The following is a 16515-nucleotide window of genomic DNA, read 5'->3' as shown; positions in this document are numbered from 1 at the left end:
ATATTTTAACTAAGTAAATGTATTCTTGCCTGATATACAGCATCCACAACATAAAAAACACCACTCAAATATCAACATGAATGGCACAACTGTGACTGTGTTACTTTCTCACCCAGGAAAACCAGACATGTTAGAAAAGAAATAATATTATTGCTATTCCCAGTATAAAGACATACTTGGTAAATTACCATCAGCACTGCACAGAGTTGCCTTCAGCAAACTGAGAAAGCTCCATACACTTCGTGCTAAATCTTAGCAAAAAAATTCTCCCAAGTGTCCTTCTACCTGTGAAGCCTGATCAGAAATGCATCTAGCTGTCTCCATGAGACATCTCAGAGAAGAGACATGAACTCAAAACATCATTTCAGGCCATGGGAACTGACTGGCTACACTGTAGCACTGACATCTGCAATCCCATCCTCTCTCCCACACACCACACCTCAGGGCTCTGCACGCTGCTAAACAAACTGGTCTCTTTCCAACTTGTTTTGGCTCAGCACTACAATTTATTTGTGCAATTCCACCAGCATCAAGGAATAATTCTGAATGTCTGTGCTCTCCTTGACACAGCTCACAATTTAAAACAATTATAATTATATTATAATTCAAATTACACCTGGCAGAAATTTGCTCCAAAATAAACATCCACAAGACAAAAGATAAAAAAAAACACTAAGAACAGAAGGTGACAGAGAGACTTACTGATCATGACAGCACGGCCCTTTGGGTCCACAGCCAGGTACTGGCCTGGAACGATCCTGCGACAGCCACTCTTGCCAAAGGTCTCCTGGTGGATCTTCTCGAAGACGTTCTTGGAGGGCTGGTACTCCAGGATGACGATGCGCCCCGAGTCGCTGCCCACCACGATGTAATCCTTGGTGCCCCCCGTCAGCCTGAAGGCCATGAGGGAGCGGATGACCCCAAACACCTCCACGGTCAGCAGCGTGTGAACCTTCCCCGTGTTGGGATCAGGGCGCAGCAACTCCAGGATCTTGCCCCGGGAAACAACAATTTCTTGTTGTTTGGTTCCTGAAGAAACCCAAACACGAGCGCAAATCAGGACCAGAAGACAACACACAACTTCAACAAGTGCTACAAAGGAAGAAGGGTGAACTTCCAAATACCAATTTTAGGACTACCATGGAGAAACTCAAAGAAACTTATTCACCACATTACGTACCATCATTGTTAGAACAGCTTTTCACACATCAGAAAATTGGTCAGAATACTAAACTAAATCTATAGATAATTTAGATTGATAATCAAGCCAAACTTCCTCAATCTATCCACAAGCTACCACAGCTCAAGTAACACTCAACAACAAATGATAACGTACCAGCAAAAAAACCCCAAAGGTACCAAAGCAAACCGGTACCCAAAAAAGCCCCAAGCCAAGTCACGCAGAGAGAGGAGAAAATTACCTGAGAAATTGCCATGGATAGCAAAGCTAATGCCTGTGGCACGCTGCAACGTTAGGTTGTACAGAAACATGTTGGCAACGGAGTTGTTTCAGCTGATGTAGCTCTGGTAATTCTGCAACAAGTAACACAAAATAATAAAACTTCTCAAAAGCAAAGCCTTTCACTCAGCAGAGAGAACCGCTGCCCTCCTGTGTGTGCACGGATCACTTTGCAGCACAGCCCGACTGCCACCGCGCTATCTGCTATTTATTAGCGCAAAAGGCTCTCCCAAGGTGTCCCGGGTGCCAGCTGAACTCCTTACTGCCGGCCGGCTGAGCAGGACTCCCAGTAATTACTGCTAATTAGTCACGGCTTTCGCTTTCCAGGAACCAAACACAGTTAGGGAGCCCTCCGGGATGCCCGCGCCGTTACACATCCCTGACGCCGCCGTTTCATTGAACACGAGTGCAGCCACCCGCAGCTGCCCGGGGCCGACTCCTCGGGACGGAACCCCAGCCCCAGCGGCCGCCCCGGCCCGGGGAAACAGGCCCTGAGCCTTGCCGAGGCCCCGGCAGGGCACGGAGCCGGCACCTCCCCGCGCCCTCCGGAACGCTCGCCCCGGGAACCGGCCACAGCTCACTGCCCGGCCCGGCCGCCCTACCCGGCCCAGGCCGCGAGGGGTCCGCGACGCTCCTGCTCCACAAACCAGGGGCCCGTCCCTGCCGCGGAGCCGCCGCCGGGCGGGCAGAGCTGCGCTCACCGTGCGGATGGCGGCGGATGCTGCTCCGGCCTAGGCGGGGGCGCCGCCGGCCTCCTCCGCCATCAGCGCCGCGCCTGCGCGCTGCCCTCCCGCGCCTTCTCCATGGGGCTTTCCACGTGTCCGGCGCGCGCGCGCGCCCTGTGGCGAGCGAGGCTGCCCAAGGTGGTGCCTGAATGATCGCGGCGCTATGGCAGCTGCCGCCTGCACCAAGAAACCCCCCGAGAAAACCCTCAGCCTCTTTCTAGCATGGAGATCGGCAGGAGCGTTAGCTTCACTCGCTGCCGGGCGGAGCTGTGCGGTGCCAAGGCTCAGGCACCGCCATTGGCGGTCCCGCCGGGCCTCACGGTGGTTTCGACCGCGTCAGCTGTGTGCCAAGATGGCGGCGGCCACGGTGACGGGACCGAAGGCGCCGCCGGGGGAGAGCGGCGGCCCCGCCGCCTCCGCCCTGTCCATGGAGCGGATCCAGTCGCTGACCGAGCTGGCGGACCTGGAGGCCGCCTACAGCCGGCTGTGTGAGGAGGAGGTGTGTGCGGCCGGGCAGGGAGGCAGCGGGGCCCCGAAAAGCGGATACCCCGCTGTCACTGTGCCCCTCATTGCTGCGCGCTCTCTAGAGGTGTTTGACAAAGACTTACCCACCCCTGGGTCGGTGTCGCCTCCGCGGATCCCTGAACCGAGGGCAGCCTGAAGATTCTGGGATCTCCTGCACTGGAAGCCCAGTCAGGGGAGGAGTTTGTGGGATATCTGACTTAAAAGCGGTGTGATGAGGATTCCAAAACCGATGCTTTCAAGTAGAAAAATCATAAAGGATTTAAGAGAGCTTAGAAAGGATTTATATTTATATGTCATATGAGCTCTTGGAAGCGCTAATGCCTTGTGTCCTTGGCTTGGATATAGCATCTATGATAAACTGCTGGTCTGGAGGAGAGCTGAAGTCACATAACACCTCCTTCATTTTTTTATTTTTTTCAGAAAGTCGTGCAGGAAGAGCTGGATGCCCTCCTGGAGCAGCAAAGCACTATAGAGAATAAGATGGTTGCCCTTCATCGCATGGGGTCAGTGTTCCAACCCCTTCCTTCTCCTTGCTGCATGGCCCAGAGACTCCTGTCAGTGTTGTAGCAGAAGCACAACATCCATTCTCAGAAAATATCAGATTTTAAATCAGTTTGTGGTAGAGAACACGAGTCGGATCCTCATCCCCAGTTCTTCCCAGCTGTGCCCTCACCCAGAGTGACCTGTTTTGGTGTAGACTCAAAAGCTTTTTGAAAGTGTTATCTCAGAGGGTGCCAGGTTTCAGCATCAATTATTGGATCAGGTGTCCTGTGCCAGGCTGTGCCAGGTGTGAACAAATATTACTGCCCTGCAGGGTGAACTTGTGCAGGCAGGCTGGGAAATCATCCTGAACGGCCTTTGTGTCTAGCAGAACTCCAAGGAAAGGTTTCCAGCCTTCACCTCCACTTCAGAAGTGGAGAATGTCCCAAGGGCCCAGTGGCTCCTTCATGCCCTGTGTGGTGGCACGGCACAGCTGCTCTGTGCAGCCTCTCCCAAAGCAGCCAGCCTGCTCCTCCCTCCTGCTCTGCTCCCAGAGGAAGGCAATGGAATGACTGGCAGTGTTGTGACAGGCCCAGCTGTTCCTGGAGAGACAGCCAGGCTCCTTGCACAGCCCCAGGTGGTTCCTGTGTGCCTCTCACGCCCAGCTCTGTGTGTTTCAGCCCCAGCCTGCAGCTGATTGAGGGGGATGCCCAGCAGCTGGCAGGGATGGTCACCTTCACCTGCAACCTGGCCGAGAACGTCAGCAGCAAGGTCCGGCAGCTCGACCTCGCCAAGGTACCGGGCTGAGGGGCTGGGGCTTGTCAGCACTCTGTGTGTGCTGTGCCAGTCTGGGGTGCTTTCAGTGCACCTTCCCCACTGCCTGTTCCTGCTTAGGACTGCTGTGTTCTGTCTTTGTGTGTTCTGTGCTCACAGATGTGAGCAGATGTGCCCTGCCTTTGGTGGGCTGGAAGCTGCTGTGGTTTTGATTTTAGCTGTGTCCTTCTGGGCATTGCATGGGCATTGCATGGTATAAGACTGGTAGAATGATAGAATGGTTTGGGCTGGAAGCTCCTCTTGTTCCCAACTCTCCTGCAGTTGGCATGGACACCTTTCTGAGGCCCATCCAGCCTGGCCTTGAACACTTCCAGGATGCTCCTCCATACAGCAGCTGGTTCTCCAGCATCCCCTTCTGTCCATGCAGCTCTGGTAGAATACCCTGAATAGGGTGACTAGCAATCTTGGCAGCTACACAGTACTGAGGACAGTGGAGATTGTCACCCAAGCCAGGTCAGGAATCTGGGCTGTTCTGTTCCTTGTCTGGGGACAGGCTGAGGGGTGTCAATGCCAGCACTTGGCACAACTGCTCAGATCGGACAGATAATGTGTGCTGTCCTCTCTGGTCTCTGCCTGTTTGTTACAGAGAACTGTGGCCTCCAGGTTCAGCCTCAGTTTTGACATATACTGTTCATCCTGTGGAGCCCACTGGTCTTAGCACTTTTTGAGTAGTGTGGGATTTTTGCTTATGGAGTAGTTTTGCTGTATAGAGAAGTGCTTCAGTCTCTTTTTCCCTCCTGTTGCCTTCTGAGAGCTCCCTCTCCCTGTCCATCCCACAGCTGGAAGCATCACTGGTTGCCTTTCTTTCAGAACCGACTCTATCAGGCCATTCAGAGAGCTGATGACATCCTTGACCTGAAGTTCTGCATGGATGGAGTTCAGACAGCCCTGAGAAATGAAGACTATGAACAAGCAGCAGCTCACATCCATCGCTACCTGAGTCTGGACAAGTCAGTGATTGAGCTCAGTCGTCAGGGCAAGGAGGGTAAGCACTGTTTGTGAGGAGATGCTCATGAGTCACCTTTCCAGTGGATATCTAGAGGCTGCTCATTTCCCATGGTTGCCTCAGCCCAACAGACAAAGCAGAAAATCTAATGCTGGCCAGAGATCTTAGTATTTTATAGACTGACTTAGTGGTGAAGGTTTTTGAAGCGTTATTACACCAGAATTATCATTAATTGAAAAGGAAGCTCCTGGCACACAGCTGTAATAGTATTTCAGGTGCTAACTAAGCAAAGGACAAAGTGTTCAGGCCAGAAGAAGGGAGGGAGAAGGCTATCAATTGTTCTTGTGTCACGGTGTGCTACCAAGCAGAGCAACTGGAAATGAGGGGGTAAATTGGTAGATTCCTAAGAGGAAAATCCCAGTGGATGTGTTGTTGTCCTTCATGCAAAATCACAACATTACATCCTGCACCAACCTGTCTGTCTGTGCCTGTAGAGGAATTCCAGTGTGTCTTCTGCCTTCTCAGCTTGGGGCTGCACAGTGCTGGTCTCTCTCCTGGGGAAAAAAGTAGCCCATGATACAATACTAACATTGTGCTGTCACTTTTCCCTTTCTTTTCTGTCCTTTTGACCAGGGGGAATTATTGATGCCAACCTGAAGCTCCTGCAGGAAGCAGAGCAGCGTCTGAAGACAATTGTCACAGAAAAATTTGACACAGCAATGAAGCAGGGAGACCTGCCCCAGGTGGAACGGTTCTTCAAGATCTTTCCTTTGCTAGGCTTACATGAAGAGGGGCTGAGCAAGTTCTCTGAGTACCTCTGCAAGCAGGTAACAGGCTCTGTGACACCCGGGGGAAAGCAAAACCCAGTCTCTGTCAATAGATGTTGTGGAAGGAGATTTTGGCAGTGGCTTGTTCACCTTAGAAAAGTAGCACTGGCCTTAGTTCATATCTCTCCTTGCATTTGTATGCTGGGATGGGCTTTCTGGTATCTGTGTCTTGCTCTGTGCACTTGCTTAAAAATTATCCAATGAGCCTGGAAAGAGAAGAGCAAGTTCCTGCCTTTCCTTGAGCCTTGCGTTTTCCACAAGAGAGGAAAGGATCCCTGGTCAAAGGAGGAGCAACAACAATAGCTCTTGCATTGGGAAGGCCAATAAAAGCTCTCTAGGGGAAGGATAGAGGACCTGTGGGTTGAAGAATACCTTTGGGTGTTCAGCTGACTGCTCCTGTTGCCATGCAGGTGGCCAACAAAGCAGAAGAGAACCTGCAGCTGGTGATGGGGACAGACATGAGTGACCGTCGAGCTGCTGTCATCTTTGCAGACACCCTGACACTCCTCTTTGAAGGTAATCTTCCTTTCCTCCTTCCTGATTGATTGCAAATAGTCCATGATGAGACTGTCCATCAATTTAAATGCTTTCAATTTCAGCTCACAAAATGCCTCGTTCTCCTCTGAGCTACAGGTGTCTCACTCGAGGACAGGGACACAGCTGGTAGGATTGATTCTAACCAGGAGAGGGCATCACAATAAGCAAGTTTTCCCGTGTACATCTTGTACAGGCACAAAGTGCATTTGCAAAGGATTTGTTGGCTTCCCCCAGGAATCAGACTCTTCCTGTTCTCTACATCCTCAAAACAAATGGATATTCCCTGGAGGTTTCTTCAGGCTTGCAGCTCTCCAGACAAACAAATCAGATCCCTTAGGGACGAGCAGCTGTTGGTGCCTCCAGGCCTGGCTCTTCAAGAAGCACCATGGGAACTTGAAAGCAGAGAAAGGAATATGAATGCTCTGTGGGAATGCCACAGACAGTACTTGAGATCCCATGGTGATTAACCACCTTCTCTGTGAAATCTGCTCTGGTTCCAGGCTGCACCCCTGCCAAGTTACTCTCCCAGCCTGGCACCAGTAGAGCTTTCTTGCCAGTAGTGTTAAAAGCAGGGGGAGCGTTGCTAACTATTGGAGTAGAGTGTTTGTGAGAAGAAGGCAATATTGTAGAGATGCTTCCTTGTGGATGAACTTTTCCTCCAAGGAGTTCTTGCCTTTGCTAATGCTTGCTCTCTGCAGCAAGTGTGTGCCCAAGAGCCTTCCCTGGGCTGATTTTTCCCTGTAGCCTTGCAGGTGCTAAAAGCTGGGACTGCATTTGGGTGGCAGTTGTGCCCCCTGCCAGATTTAGCTTGTGTGGCTTCATCCTGGGGAAGCTTCAAACCTTGTATCTTGCTGAGCTGAAGGGCAGCTGGAGCTGGCACACAGGGCATGGCAGGAGTTCTCTTTAGAGACAGAGAGATGGCTTCTGCTCCAGGAGATCTGTACTCTATCTGTGGAGTGAATGATCCTTTTTTAGGTCTGATCTGTGGAGCTCTGCTGTGCTCTGGGAACTGCTGGTTGAGTGTGTGTCCCCTCCCTGCAGGGATTGCTCGCATTGTGGAGACCCACCAGCCCATTGTGGAGACCTACTATGGACCAGGGAGGCTCTACACCCTCATCAAGCACCTGCAGGTGGAGTGCGACCGCCAGGTGGAGAAGGTGGTGGACAAGTTCATCAAGGAGAGGGACTACCACAGGCAGGTGAGAGCAGTGTGAGGCTGCCTCATGCAGGCAGCTGTGCCCTCCAGCCAGCTCTGTGGGTTCCCACTGCCATAGAGGTAGCAGAGTTTGGCCTTGTGTATTGAGAGAATCCTTGCCTTACTCCTTATTTACCCTGATAGCTGAAGGGGTTCAGTCTGTAACTGCTTTGTGAAGCAGAGAAGGATTCATTTGGAGCATGGTAAATGCACCCTGGGCACTCTGTGCTGTGCAGGTCTGTAGGGTGCTTTCAGTACACCTTCCCCCCCTGTCTTGTTTCTGCTGTTACTGTCTCATGGTCACATACCTGAGTGCCTCTGGTCAAGTCCCATCCCAACACCCTTCCTGGAGGGATGAGCTCTTCCTTGGGGGAGGAGGAAGTGAACTTATGTGATTCCCTTCTCTGGCAGTGCTTCCTCCAAAGCATTCCTGTTACCCTTAGAGACTACAAGTCATCAGCAAAGACTCCCTTTCTTTTGTGATTGCAGTTCCAGCAAGTCCAGAATAGCATGATGAGAAGTTCTTCTGCAGAGAAGATTGAACCAAGGTACAAAGAAAAACTCTTTATGCTATCTAACCTTTCACTCTGGAGTTGTTATTATTAACACTACTTAACATTTAGATAACTCTCCCACTCTTCCAGAAGCTTTGTGGGTATTAATTTTAAAAATCCAATTGTTAGGTGCCCTTCACTGCCCTTCTGTAAAGGAAGCTTCTGTAGTGGGGCTTTAATTTGCTTAGTCATTAATTCTAAGCCTTGGCTCTAAGCATTCCTGGAGGGCTGTTGATATCCCTGCACATGAAGGACTGAGATTTTAACTCAGTGCCTACTGCCCTTCCATGGCCAGAGTACAGCCCCTAGAGCCCACAAAACAGAGCAGCTGTTTGACAGATAATTTATGACCCAAACAGGAATAAATCTTTACCTTATCTGTACTGCTGCAGCAGCAGCTCCATACCATCAGTTTCTTAACAACAAACTGCAGTGCTTTCAATCTCCCTCTTTTCTTCTTATCGTAAATATTTACATAACCCTTAAGCAAGGCCATTTGAAAGTGCACCCAGCCCTTCTGGGACTGCCTGACTTAGAAACATGCCTTGAAAGAAAACAGGTTCCTCAAGGAAGATCTATCTGTGAGCCTGCATAATTAATGTTTCTACTTACTATTTGCTCTGAGTAACTCTGTATGCATCCCAGTTTTCTGATTTTTTTTAATCTCTAAAATAAAGGTAGTGTTTCCTTCTCCCACCTGTCCACCTTGGATTTTACAAATCCAAGCAGGATTTGTAAAATTCTTCTGTGCACACTGATGAAAAAGCTGATGTGTCAGTCTTTCTTTTTTTCAGTCATCTCTGATCTGAACACTGTGTTCTGCATTGTAACATGCTTTTTTTATCTCACATTTCCTGAGCTGTTGAGCTTAAACAGATTCTTCATCATCTGCAGAGAAACACACGAGTCTGTGCACAAAAACACACACATGGAGATGGCAGGGACCAGGCATTTCTAACACTGGCTACACAGGGCTCATGGAATTGTAGCAAAACTGAGGTAGGGAAGGACTAATGAAGACCTCTAGTCAAACCTCCCACTCAAAACAGGACTCATTTTGAAGTTACATCAGGTTGCTTTGAGTCTTGCAGTCCTTACCACTGTGATTTCAACGTGGATGTTCTCAGATCTATGAGAAAAAAGAAGGGGAGTGCTGCTAAATCTTGGAGTAGAGTTTGTGAGAAAAAAACAATTGTAGAGATATCCCCCAGATCTCCCCCAGGAGGTATTTTGATTGTGTGTGTGCATTCTTTGCACATACCAGTTATTCTGCTGAGCTTTGCCTCTCAACAGCACAGATGGAAAGGGGCAGTACTGATCTCATAGTAAGGGAACAGAGAACTACTTAACTGAATTAAATAAGTGCCTCTCCTTTTGTAGTCTTGCTGTCTTGATTCTTGCTGTTTCTTCCAGGGAGCTTGACCCTATTTTAACAGAAGTCACTCTGATGAATGCCCGCAGTGAGCTCTACCTGAGGTTCATCAAGAGACGAATCATAGCTGATTTTGAGGTGGGAGATGCCATGGCCTCAGAGGAGGTAAAGCAAGGTAACACCTTGAGTACCAATACTCATAGGCTCTGCTTATCAAAGCCAGAAATGGAGATATACCTGAGTTAGTGGCAGAGCAGAGGGACACAGGGTCTGCAAAGACACTTTGGGAGTGCTCTGTGGAAGATCATTGTGTAGCCTAGACATTACAAACCTGTTTTCAGCACTGGTTGTTCCCTCTAAGAGGAAAACCAACATTAAGAATGATCATAGAGTATAAGAAAATAAAGTCCCCAAAGAGAGGAAGAACCATTTTGTCACTGCAGGCACAAATCCTGAAGGTGGAGACCACAAAAAAAAAAGAAAGGCTCAGGGTTTTGGTACTCTGTGGAGCTCTGGGAATCACTTCAGTCACCTGCAAAATCCAGCTCAGCAATTTCAGCTCCACAGTTGAGGCTTGTGATTTGGTGTAGGCTGGGCTTGGCAGGTGTGTGTCTGTTGGGTCCCATGAGACAAACAGCAAGGGGACTCAGTGGAGCTGCCTCCTGGCCTTGGGTTCCTTCTGATAGGTCTCTCTTTTGTTCCACAGAGCATCAAAAATACCTGGACAAGCTCCTCAACAACTGTCTGCTGAGCTGCACCATGCAAGAGCTCATTGGCTACTACATCACCATGGAGGAATACTTCATGAGGGAGACTGTCAACAAGGTGGGGGAAAACCTCTTAGATGCTTTTCTCTGTGTGCTCCTCAGTCCTCTGGTGAGCATCCCAAGGGAGGGATATGCATACATGGCAAATCTGCAGTTGTTGGGAAAGTCTTTTGTTTCCTTTGGCCTTGAAAAGCAAGTGGTTGTTTCTGAACTTTGACTTCAGACATACCCCAGGTATCTTCCAGGTCTTTGGGCTACTGCAGCCTAGTCTGAGTGGTGCCACCACACAGGGTGCAGGGGGAAGGGGGCAGATGGGCAGTTTGGTCTCTCAGCACTGCTGGGGCAGCATTGCTCACAGAGCTCAGGGCACTGAGAGAGCTTTCTTTGCAGGCTGTTGCCATGGACAGCTATGAGAAGGGCCAGCTCACCTCCAGCATGGTGGATGATGTGTTTTATATAGTGAAGAAGTGCATTGGGCGTGCTCTGTCCAGCTCCAGCATAGATTGTCTCTGTGCTATGATCAACCACTCCACCACTGAGCTGGAGTCTGACTTCAGGTAATGAAAACACACCAGGTTCATTGGAAGGGGCCTCCACCTCACGTTCTGCAAACAGTGGCTGCTGGCAGATGGTCTTCCTGGTGTTCTTTGCCTTCGAGCCTCTGTCATCTCCATGGAAGATCCTTGTAGGAAGCAGTGGCAGATGTGGGAAGCTGGATCTGGGCATCTTTTCTCACAGTAGTGGTGATCCACCTGTGGGACAAACAGAGAAAAGAACCTGATGGCCAAAATCCCTATGAGATGGAGTTGCCTTGTAGCACTGGGGTACTACCCTGCCTGAGGGTACATGGTCACCCCTAGTTGTACTGTGGGTTACTTGATGACTCAAACTTGGGTGAGACTGCAGAAATTGTCCTGCTATTTTTCATTTCATTGTGGGAGTGAGGAGCTGTGTCTGAAGACAGCAGGCAGCTGCAGAAAGGACATTCAGGAAAGCTCAGAAACTGGGTGGCTATGTTTTTCTTTCAGCATTCTGATGCTGTCAGGAGATATTTGCCAGGATTTTTTTCCCCTTTGAAGTTCCACTACCTTGTTCAGGTCAGATCTCAGACGGAACGCTGTCCCCAGGCACAGAGCATAATTTTCTTTTTGCTTGCTCTAAACCCTGGTGTGTTCTGCTTGCCTATAGGGAGGTTCTGTACAACAAGCTGAAGCAGGGCTTCCCAGCCACGACCTTCCAGGACTTCCAGAGAGGGGTGACCAGTGCTGTGAACATCATGCACAGCAGCCTGCAGCAGGGCAAGTTCGACACCAAAGGCATTGAAAGCACGGACGAGGCCAAGCAGTCCTTTCTGGTGGGTTTGGTGGCTCTTCTGGTGTAGAAGGATGTTGAGGAAAAGCAGTAAACTGTCTTGAACTCTGTACTAGCTGGGGGTTCAGCACATGTGCTCCATTGCTGGAGTTTAGCTTCATGCAACTCAGTGAATCTGCAGTGCTTTGATCTCACAGTAGCAACTCTGTCCCTTAAGAACTTGCATTTCTGTACTGTTAGCAGGGCATAGATTAAATGTGTGGATTTGGGGGTGAGGAGCTGGGAAATTCCATTTAATCCAGCTTGGGTTTGTTTTGGTTTTTTTTTTCAGGTGACCTTAAACAATGTGGAAGTCTGCAGTGAAAACATCATGACCCTAAAGAAGACTTTGGAGGTGCAGTCTGTATTCTTTACTGGTTTTTCCTCAATCAAATTTATAATATCCTCCCTTGGTGGAGGCAGGGGTCAAGTAAACCATCTGGTCTTTGATATGCCCAAGTTCCTGAGGTCTTTGCCCTCCAGCCTTAGGGAAGGAATTTTAAGCTGGCAGAGCAATTTCCGGCTGACAGCAGCAGCCAGAAATACCAGTTCCTCCAGCCTGACTGACCTGGTGCAGGAATAACCTGTGCATCATGGAGAGTCTGCAGCTCTCTGATACTGGGCTAGACAGCCCCTGGCTTCTTTTCTTGCTGTCCTTTCTCCCCTCAGCTGGAGCCAGCAGCCTCTGCCTTTGCAGGAGCAAGAGTTGGGCTCCTGTCCTATCCCACACACTGGTGGGCAGCCAGAGCTCAGCAACACAAAGGAATAAAAACTGCCCAGGTTATTAATTTGGAGCTTGCTCATGGATCTCTTCCCTGCAGAGTGACTGCAGCAAACTGCTTAGCCAAGGATTTGGGGGTGAGCAGGCACAGGCCAAGATTGAGAGCTGCCTCTCGGACATGGCTGCTGTCTCCAACAAATTCCGTGACCTGCTGCAGGTGAGTCTCTCCAAATTACTGCTGGCTGCTGGCGTCTTCAGGGAGAACTCTGGCAGGAATCACTCCAGCCTAGGGCCAGGCCATGTCTGACTCCAGGAGTGCTGGGTAGGGTGCAGGAGGGAGCAAATCAGTCAGCTTTGAGGCATGGAAACAGCCCCAGCCTGTTTACACAGCCACACCAGCTGACAGCTGCATAAAAAGCACTGGAAGCAGCTGCAGAGCCAGAAGAAATGTTGCTTCATTTGTCTTCACTCAGCATGGGCTTGCAGTTGGTTCAGCATTTTCAGGAAAAGAAATATTAATAGCATTTCCATCTCCTCCATTCTCCCTCGTGGCACAGTACATTGTCAGGTTGTCCACAGCCTCACTAAGTAATGCTGAAGACAGGTTGGTAGAGAAGAGCTGCCCTTTTCTCAGGTTTCTCCTTCTTTCCCAAATGCAAATTCCCACAGCATGGAACAGAGGACTCTGGCTAAATCCAGTCTCCTGGGGCCTGCAGTGTCTAAAATGTAGACCTAAAATGTCACTGGTCTCTGGCAGGGAGAGAAGCAGGAAGACCTAGTACCTCATGTGGAAAGAAACCAAGCAAAGGAGAATATTTTTAAGTAGGTTTGCCTTTGTAGTTCACGGAGGGGTCAGATTATTTTTTGTTTGGCTTTGCAGTTCAGCGCAGGCAGATGCCTTCAGTTCAGCACTGCCAGCAAACCCTCCTGGGGACTGTGGTCAGTATTAAAACCAAAGAGCTTATCAGTAAGGAGTAACACTCTCCAATCTGACTCTAGTGTGGTTTTAAAAGTGGCTGCAAAGCAATCAAGAGGCTGAGGAGGAAGCTCCTGTGCTGCCTGAGTCACACACACGCTGAATTTACCTCAGAAAAGGACAATTGCCAGCAGGCCCTTCTCAGAAATGCCAGTTTTAGTTAAAATCTTCTATCAAATGCCAGTCAGAATCGGAACCGACACAGTTTCATAGTGAGTGAGCTTTCATGACACCTTGCTGAGCCAAAGAGGGGTGGCTTGGCAGGAGAGGCTTTAAGAGCTCTCATCACAGGGGACAGAACAGCTTTGCTGACAGCCTGCTGCTCAGGGGAGATGGCATGTGCTGGGGTTATGATTAATTCAGGGAACTAACCGTGGTTACAGCTTTTATCTTCCTTTTAGATTCTCCTACTGAGCTAAGCTGCAGTGCAGGTGGGAGGCATCACTTGAGTTCAGTCACTGTGCCCTGGCTGGTGCTGAGTGAAAAAATGGAGTTTGCATTTTTACCTACCCCAGGTGCCTCACTCCTGCCAGGAAATCTGCAGCTGTGTGGGATGGGGTGGGCAAGCACAAGCCCTTCAGACCACACTACAAGTCAGCACAACAGCAGCTTCTGGGCCAACATCCTTCCTCCTCTTCTTGTCATGGTGTCCTCAGAGCCTTCCGGCACCGGAAGAGTGTGGGATCTGAGCCCTCTGAGTGCAGCTTCCTGTGCAAGTCTGTGGGCCAGTTTCCCAAGCTGGGAAGCAGCATCAAGACAGCCTGTTTGTAAATGTTTTGTGCCTCACTGTCCTTTCTTCTTGCTGTCTTGCTCAGGAAGGTCTCAATGAGCTCAACAGCACAGCCATCAAACCCCAGGTGAAGCCATGGATCAACTTATTCCTCTCTGTCTCCCACAACATCGAGGAGGTGAGGCTCTGTGTTCTCTGCTTCCGGCTGTACTTGAGCATTCTCTGTCTTCTGCTCAGCAGCACAGTCAGAGCAGCCTCTGTTTCCTTCCCCTCAGTTATCTGCTTGGCACAGAGCACCAGTAAAATACCCAGATCTTGCTCTGCAGCCGAGCCTGGAAAGGGACATTTGGCTACGGAGGAGCAGAAGGGATGAAGTGCAGCTTCAGGAGGGACCTCCCTTCCTGTCCTCTGGGCCATTGGCTGTGGTTTACTTCAGCAATGTGGCCTGAAAATGTATGTCTTTCTGCATTTCTGTAAACAATGCCTTTCTGCATTTCACTGTCAGGAGGAGTTCAGTGACTATGAGGCCAATGATCCCTGGGTGCAGCAGTTCATCGTCAATCTGGAACAGCAGATGACAGAGTTCAAGGTGAGAGGAGGAGGAGGCAGCCTGCCAGGCTTTGGCCAGACCTCCACGTGGCATCCTCCAGCTCCTCCCTTGCTTGGCAAGCAGAGCTGTCCTCCAGTGCCTTGCAGGGCTCATAGGGATCCAGTCACTCCCTTCTCCTGCAATTCTCAAAGCCTGCTTGCAGGCCCCAAGGAGTACCTGGATCACTTCTGTGCCGCTCCCCACTTGCCGAGCCTGCAAGTCCTTATTTGCAAGCTCTCCTAGCCTTGGGCTTTAGGGACCTCTGCTCAGTTTTTCCTGACAAGAATGACACAGGTTTCTGCTTCCAGGCTGGACTGTCTCCAGTGATTTATGATACTCTCACTGGGCTTATGACCAGTCTCATAGCTATTGAACTGGAGAAAGTGCTGCTCAAATCTACCTTCAGCAGGGTAAGCAAAACACTCCTCTACCATTTAGTCTGTCTTGACTGCTAACTCTCAGTAAAGGATGGGGCAGGGCAGATGCAAATATTACCCTCTACCCTCAAATATTACCCTATAAGAAACTCTGCAACCACCAGTGACCAGCTCAGGGATGCCTTTACATCAGCACCCACAGGGACAAAGTGGGTTTGGTGATGGGACTTAAAAGAGCTGGCACCAATAAAGGGACTGGGTTTTAAGGTGGGTCTAAACATAAGCCACCCTACCTGCAATAAATGGTTTAACTGGGACCTGCCTGCTCAGAGACTTGCCCCTGCCTCCCTGTGATTTTAACTGGTGTCTTGGCACAACCCCATGGTCTGCCTGGAGAGTTAACAGATCTCACTCTGTGCTCACAGCTCGGTGGTTTGCAGTTTGACAAGGAGCTGAGGTCCCTCATAGCCTACCTCACCACAGTCACCACGTGGACTATCCGTGACAAGTTTGCCCGTCTTTCCCAAATGGCCACCATCCTCAACCTGGAAAGGGTGAGCTGCACTTGTCTGCTTCTACTGGGGGACTGTGGGAACACCACTGCCCTGCACTTGGCTTTACTCAGTTCATCCACGTATCATCACACCCACAAGGTGTGGAGAACCTGGAGAAGTTTCCCTGTATCTGATGGTGCTTGATTTCAAACTTACCTGTGAGGACAGTCAGTGCTGAGCCATCTCTTACAGCTCCCTGTTTTTCCAGGTGACAGAAATTCTGGATTACTGGGGTCCAAACTCGGGTCCCCTCACGTGGCGCCTGACTCCGGCCGAGGTGCGGCAGGTGCTGGCTCTGCGCATCGACTTCCGCAGCGAGGACATCAAGCGGCTGCGCCTGTAGCTGGGCAGAGCCTGGGTCAGCACCACGCTGGAGCTGAGGCTGCAGTCCTGGAGCCTGCCCACATCCTGTCCTGGGGCTGCCTGTTGGAGGCTGTGGGGATGGAATGATGTCTGCCCTTCTGCTCGCATTCCTTGGAGCAAAGGGTTTTCCTGGGCTCCGTGAGAAGACCTGCCATCCTGTGGGAGCAGAAGGAATCTCTCATGCTGAGGGCAGGATGATGCTATTTCTGAGAACACAGGCCAGTGCCTGCTCCTGACTCCCTGTGCTCTGCTGCCCTGCAGGAGGCCACAAGCCAGGACAGGTGGGGCTGAAATACGGGTCTGCTGCTGCAGCTGTGTTCCCTCTGTGCCCCCAGTTTAAGGGTCAGCTACTGGAGTCACAGATGCTGAACCCTGGCTCTCTCCTGGTGGTGATGGGAACTGTTCTGTGGAAGGGAAAAGGAGTGATTTCCTTGGGAAGGTGCTTGGAAAATCACTAGAAAGCCTCTGAAGGAAGTGGGGCTGTGTCCCTGCTGGCTCTGTACAGCTACTCTGTAAATAAACCTTGCTTGGTTGAGTTGCAGTCTCCAGCGCTGTGTTCAGCTGCGGGCCTGGAGGGAGCTGGAGAGATGTGGGACAAGAGCTCTGCTCTGCTCCAGTTCTTCTCTTCTACCCT

The 16515-nt window shown here is 50.4% G+C and overlaps 2 protein-coding genes and 1 non-coding gene across 4 annotated transcripts in view; 1 reads left to right on the top strand and 2 right to left on the bottom strand.

Moving 5' to 3' along the window:
- The window catches only part of SF3B3 (splicing factor 3b subunit 3), a 28928-nt gene extending 26682 nt beyond the window's left edge, over positions 1-2246 (bottom strand). Inside the window, exons 1-3 of one of the 2 annotated variants that reach the window (XM_058034251.1) lie at positions 2161-2246; positions 1422-1533; positions 703-1029 (exon numbers count right to left, since the gene is read on the bottom strand). In XM_058034251.1, coding sequence (XP_057890234.1) covers positions 703-1029; positions 1422-1491 — 397 coding nt within the window. In that variant the 5' untranslated portion in view covers positions 1492-1533; positions 2161-2246. Of the gene's footprint in view, positions 1-702; positions 1030-1421; positions 1534-2061; positions 2137-2160 lie in introns of those variants that run through there. The other variant, XM_058034252.1, reaches the window with a different exon arrangement.
- LOC131089655 (small nucleolar RNA SNORD111) lies at positions 291-372 on the bottom strand. Its single transcript, XR_009115260.1, has one exon. It is a non-coding gene; the product is annotated as a small nucleolar RNA SNORD111 (small nucleolar RNA).
- A 285-nt stretch (positions 2247-2531) lies between the features above and the next one.
- Positions 2532-16416, top strand: COG4 (component of oligomeric golgi complex 4). The gene is made up of 19 exons (XM_058034385.1): positions 2532-2683; positions 3130-3212; positions 3870-3984; positions 4834-5008; positions 5603-5796; positions 6207-6312; positions 7375-7532; positions 8018-8076; positions 9496-9629; positions 10161-10279; positions 10612-10778; positions 11410-11575; positions 11864-11926; positions 12393-12509; positions 14084-14176; positions 14504-14587; positions 14896-14997; positions 15390-15518; positions 15727-16416. Exons 1-19 carry the CDS (start codon positions 2537-2539, stop codon positions 15859-15861), a joined length of 2346 nt encoding a protein of 781 aa, XP_057890368.1. The 5' UTR covers positions 2532-2536; the 3' UTR covers positions 15862-16416.
- Positions 16417-16515: the final 99 nt, after the last annotated feature.

Source organism: Melospiza georgiana, chromosome 14 (genome assembly GCF_028018845.1).
Source record: "Melospiza georgiana isolate bMelGeo1 chromosome 14, bMelGeo1.pri, whole genome shotgun sequence".
NCBI classification, from domain to species: Eukaryota; Metazoa; Chordata; class Aves; order Passeriformes; family Passerellidae; genus Melospiza; species Melospiza georgiana.
This window is presented reverse-complemented; position numbering and strand designations above follow the sequence as displayed.

Excerpts from the sequence above, each read along its gene's own strand:
- COG4 (XM_058034385.1), top strand. The coding sequence starts at position 2,537 with ATGGCGGCGGCCACGGTGACGGGACCGAAGGCGCCGCCGGGGGAGAGC. Across the intron at positions 14,998-15,389 it reads TCAAATCTACCTTCAGCAGG|CTCGGTGGTTTGCAGTTTGA; the intron begins GTAAGCAAAACA and ends CTGTGCTCACAG. Across the intron at positions 15,519-15,726 it reads CCATCCTCAACCTGGAAAGG|GTGACAGAAATTCTGGATTA; the intron begins GTGAGCTGCACT and ends CTGTTTTTCCAG.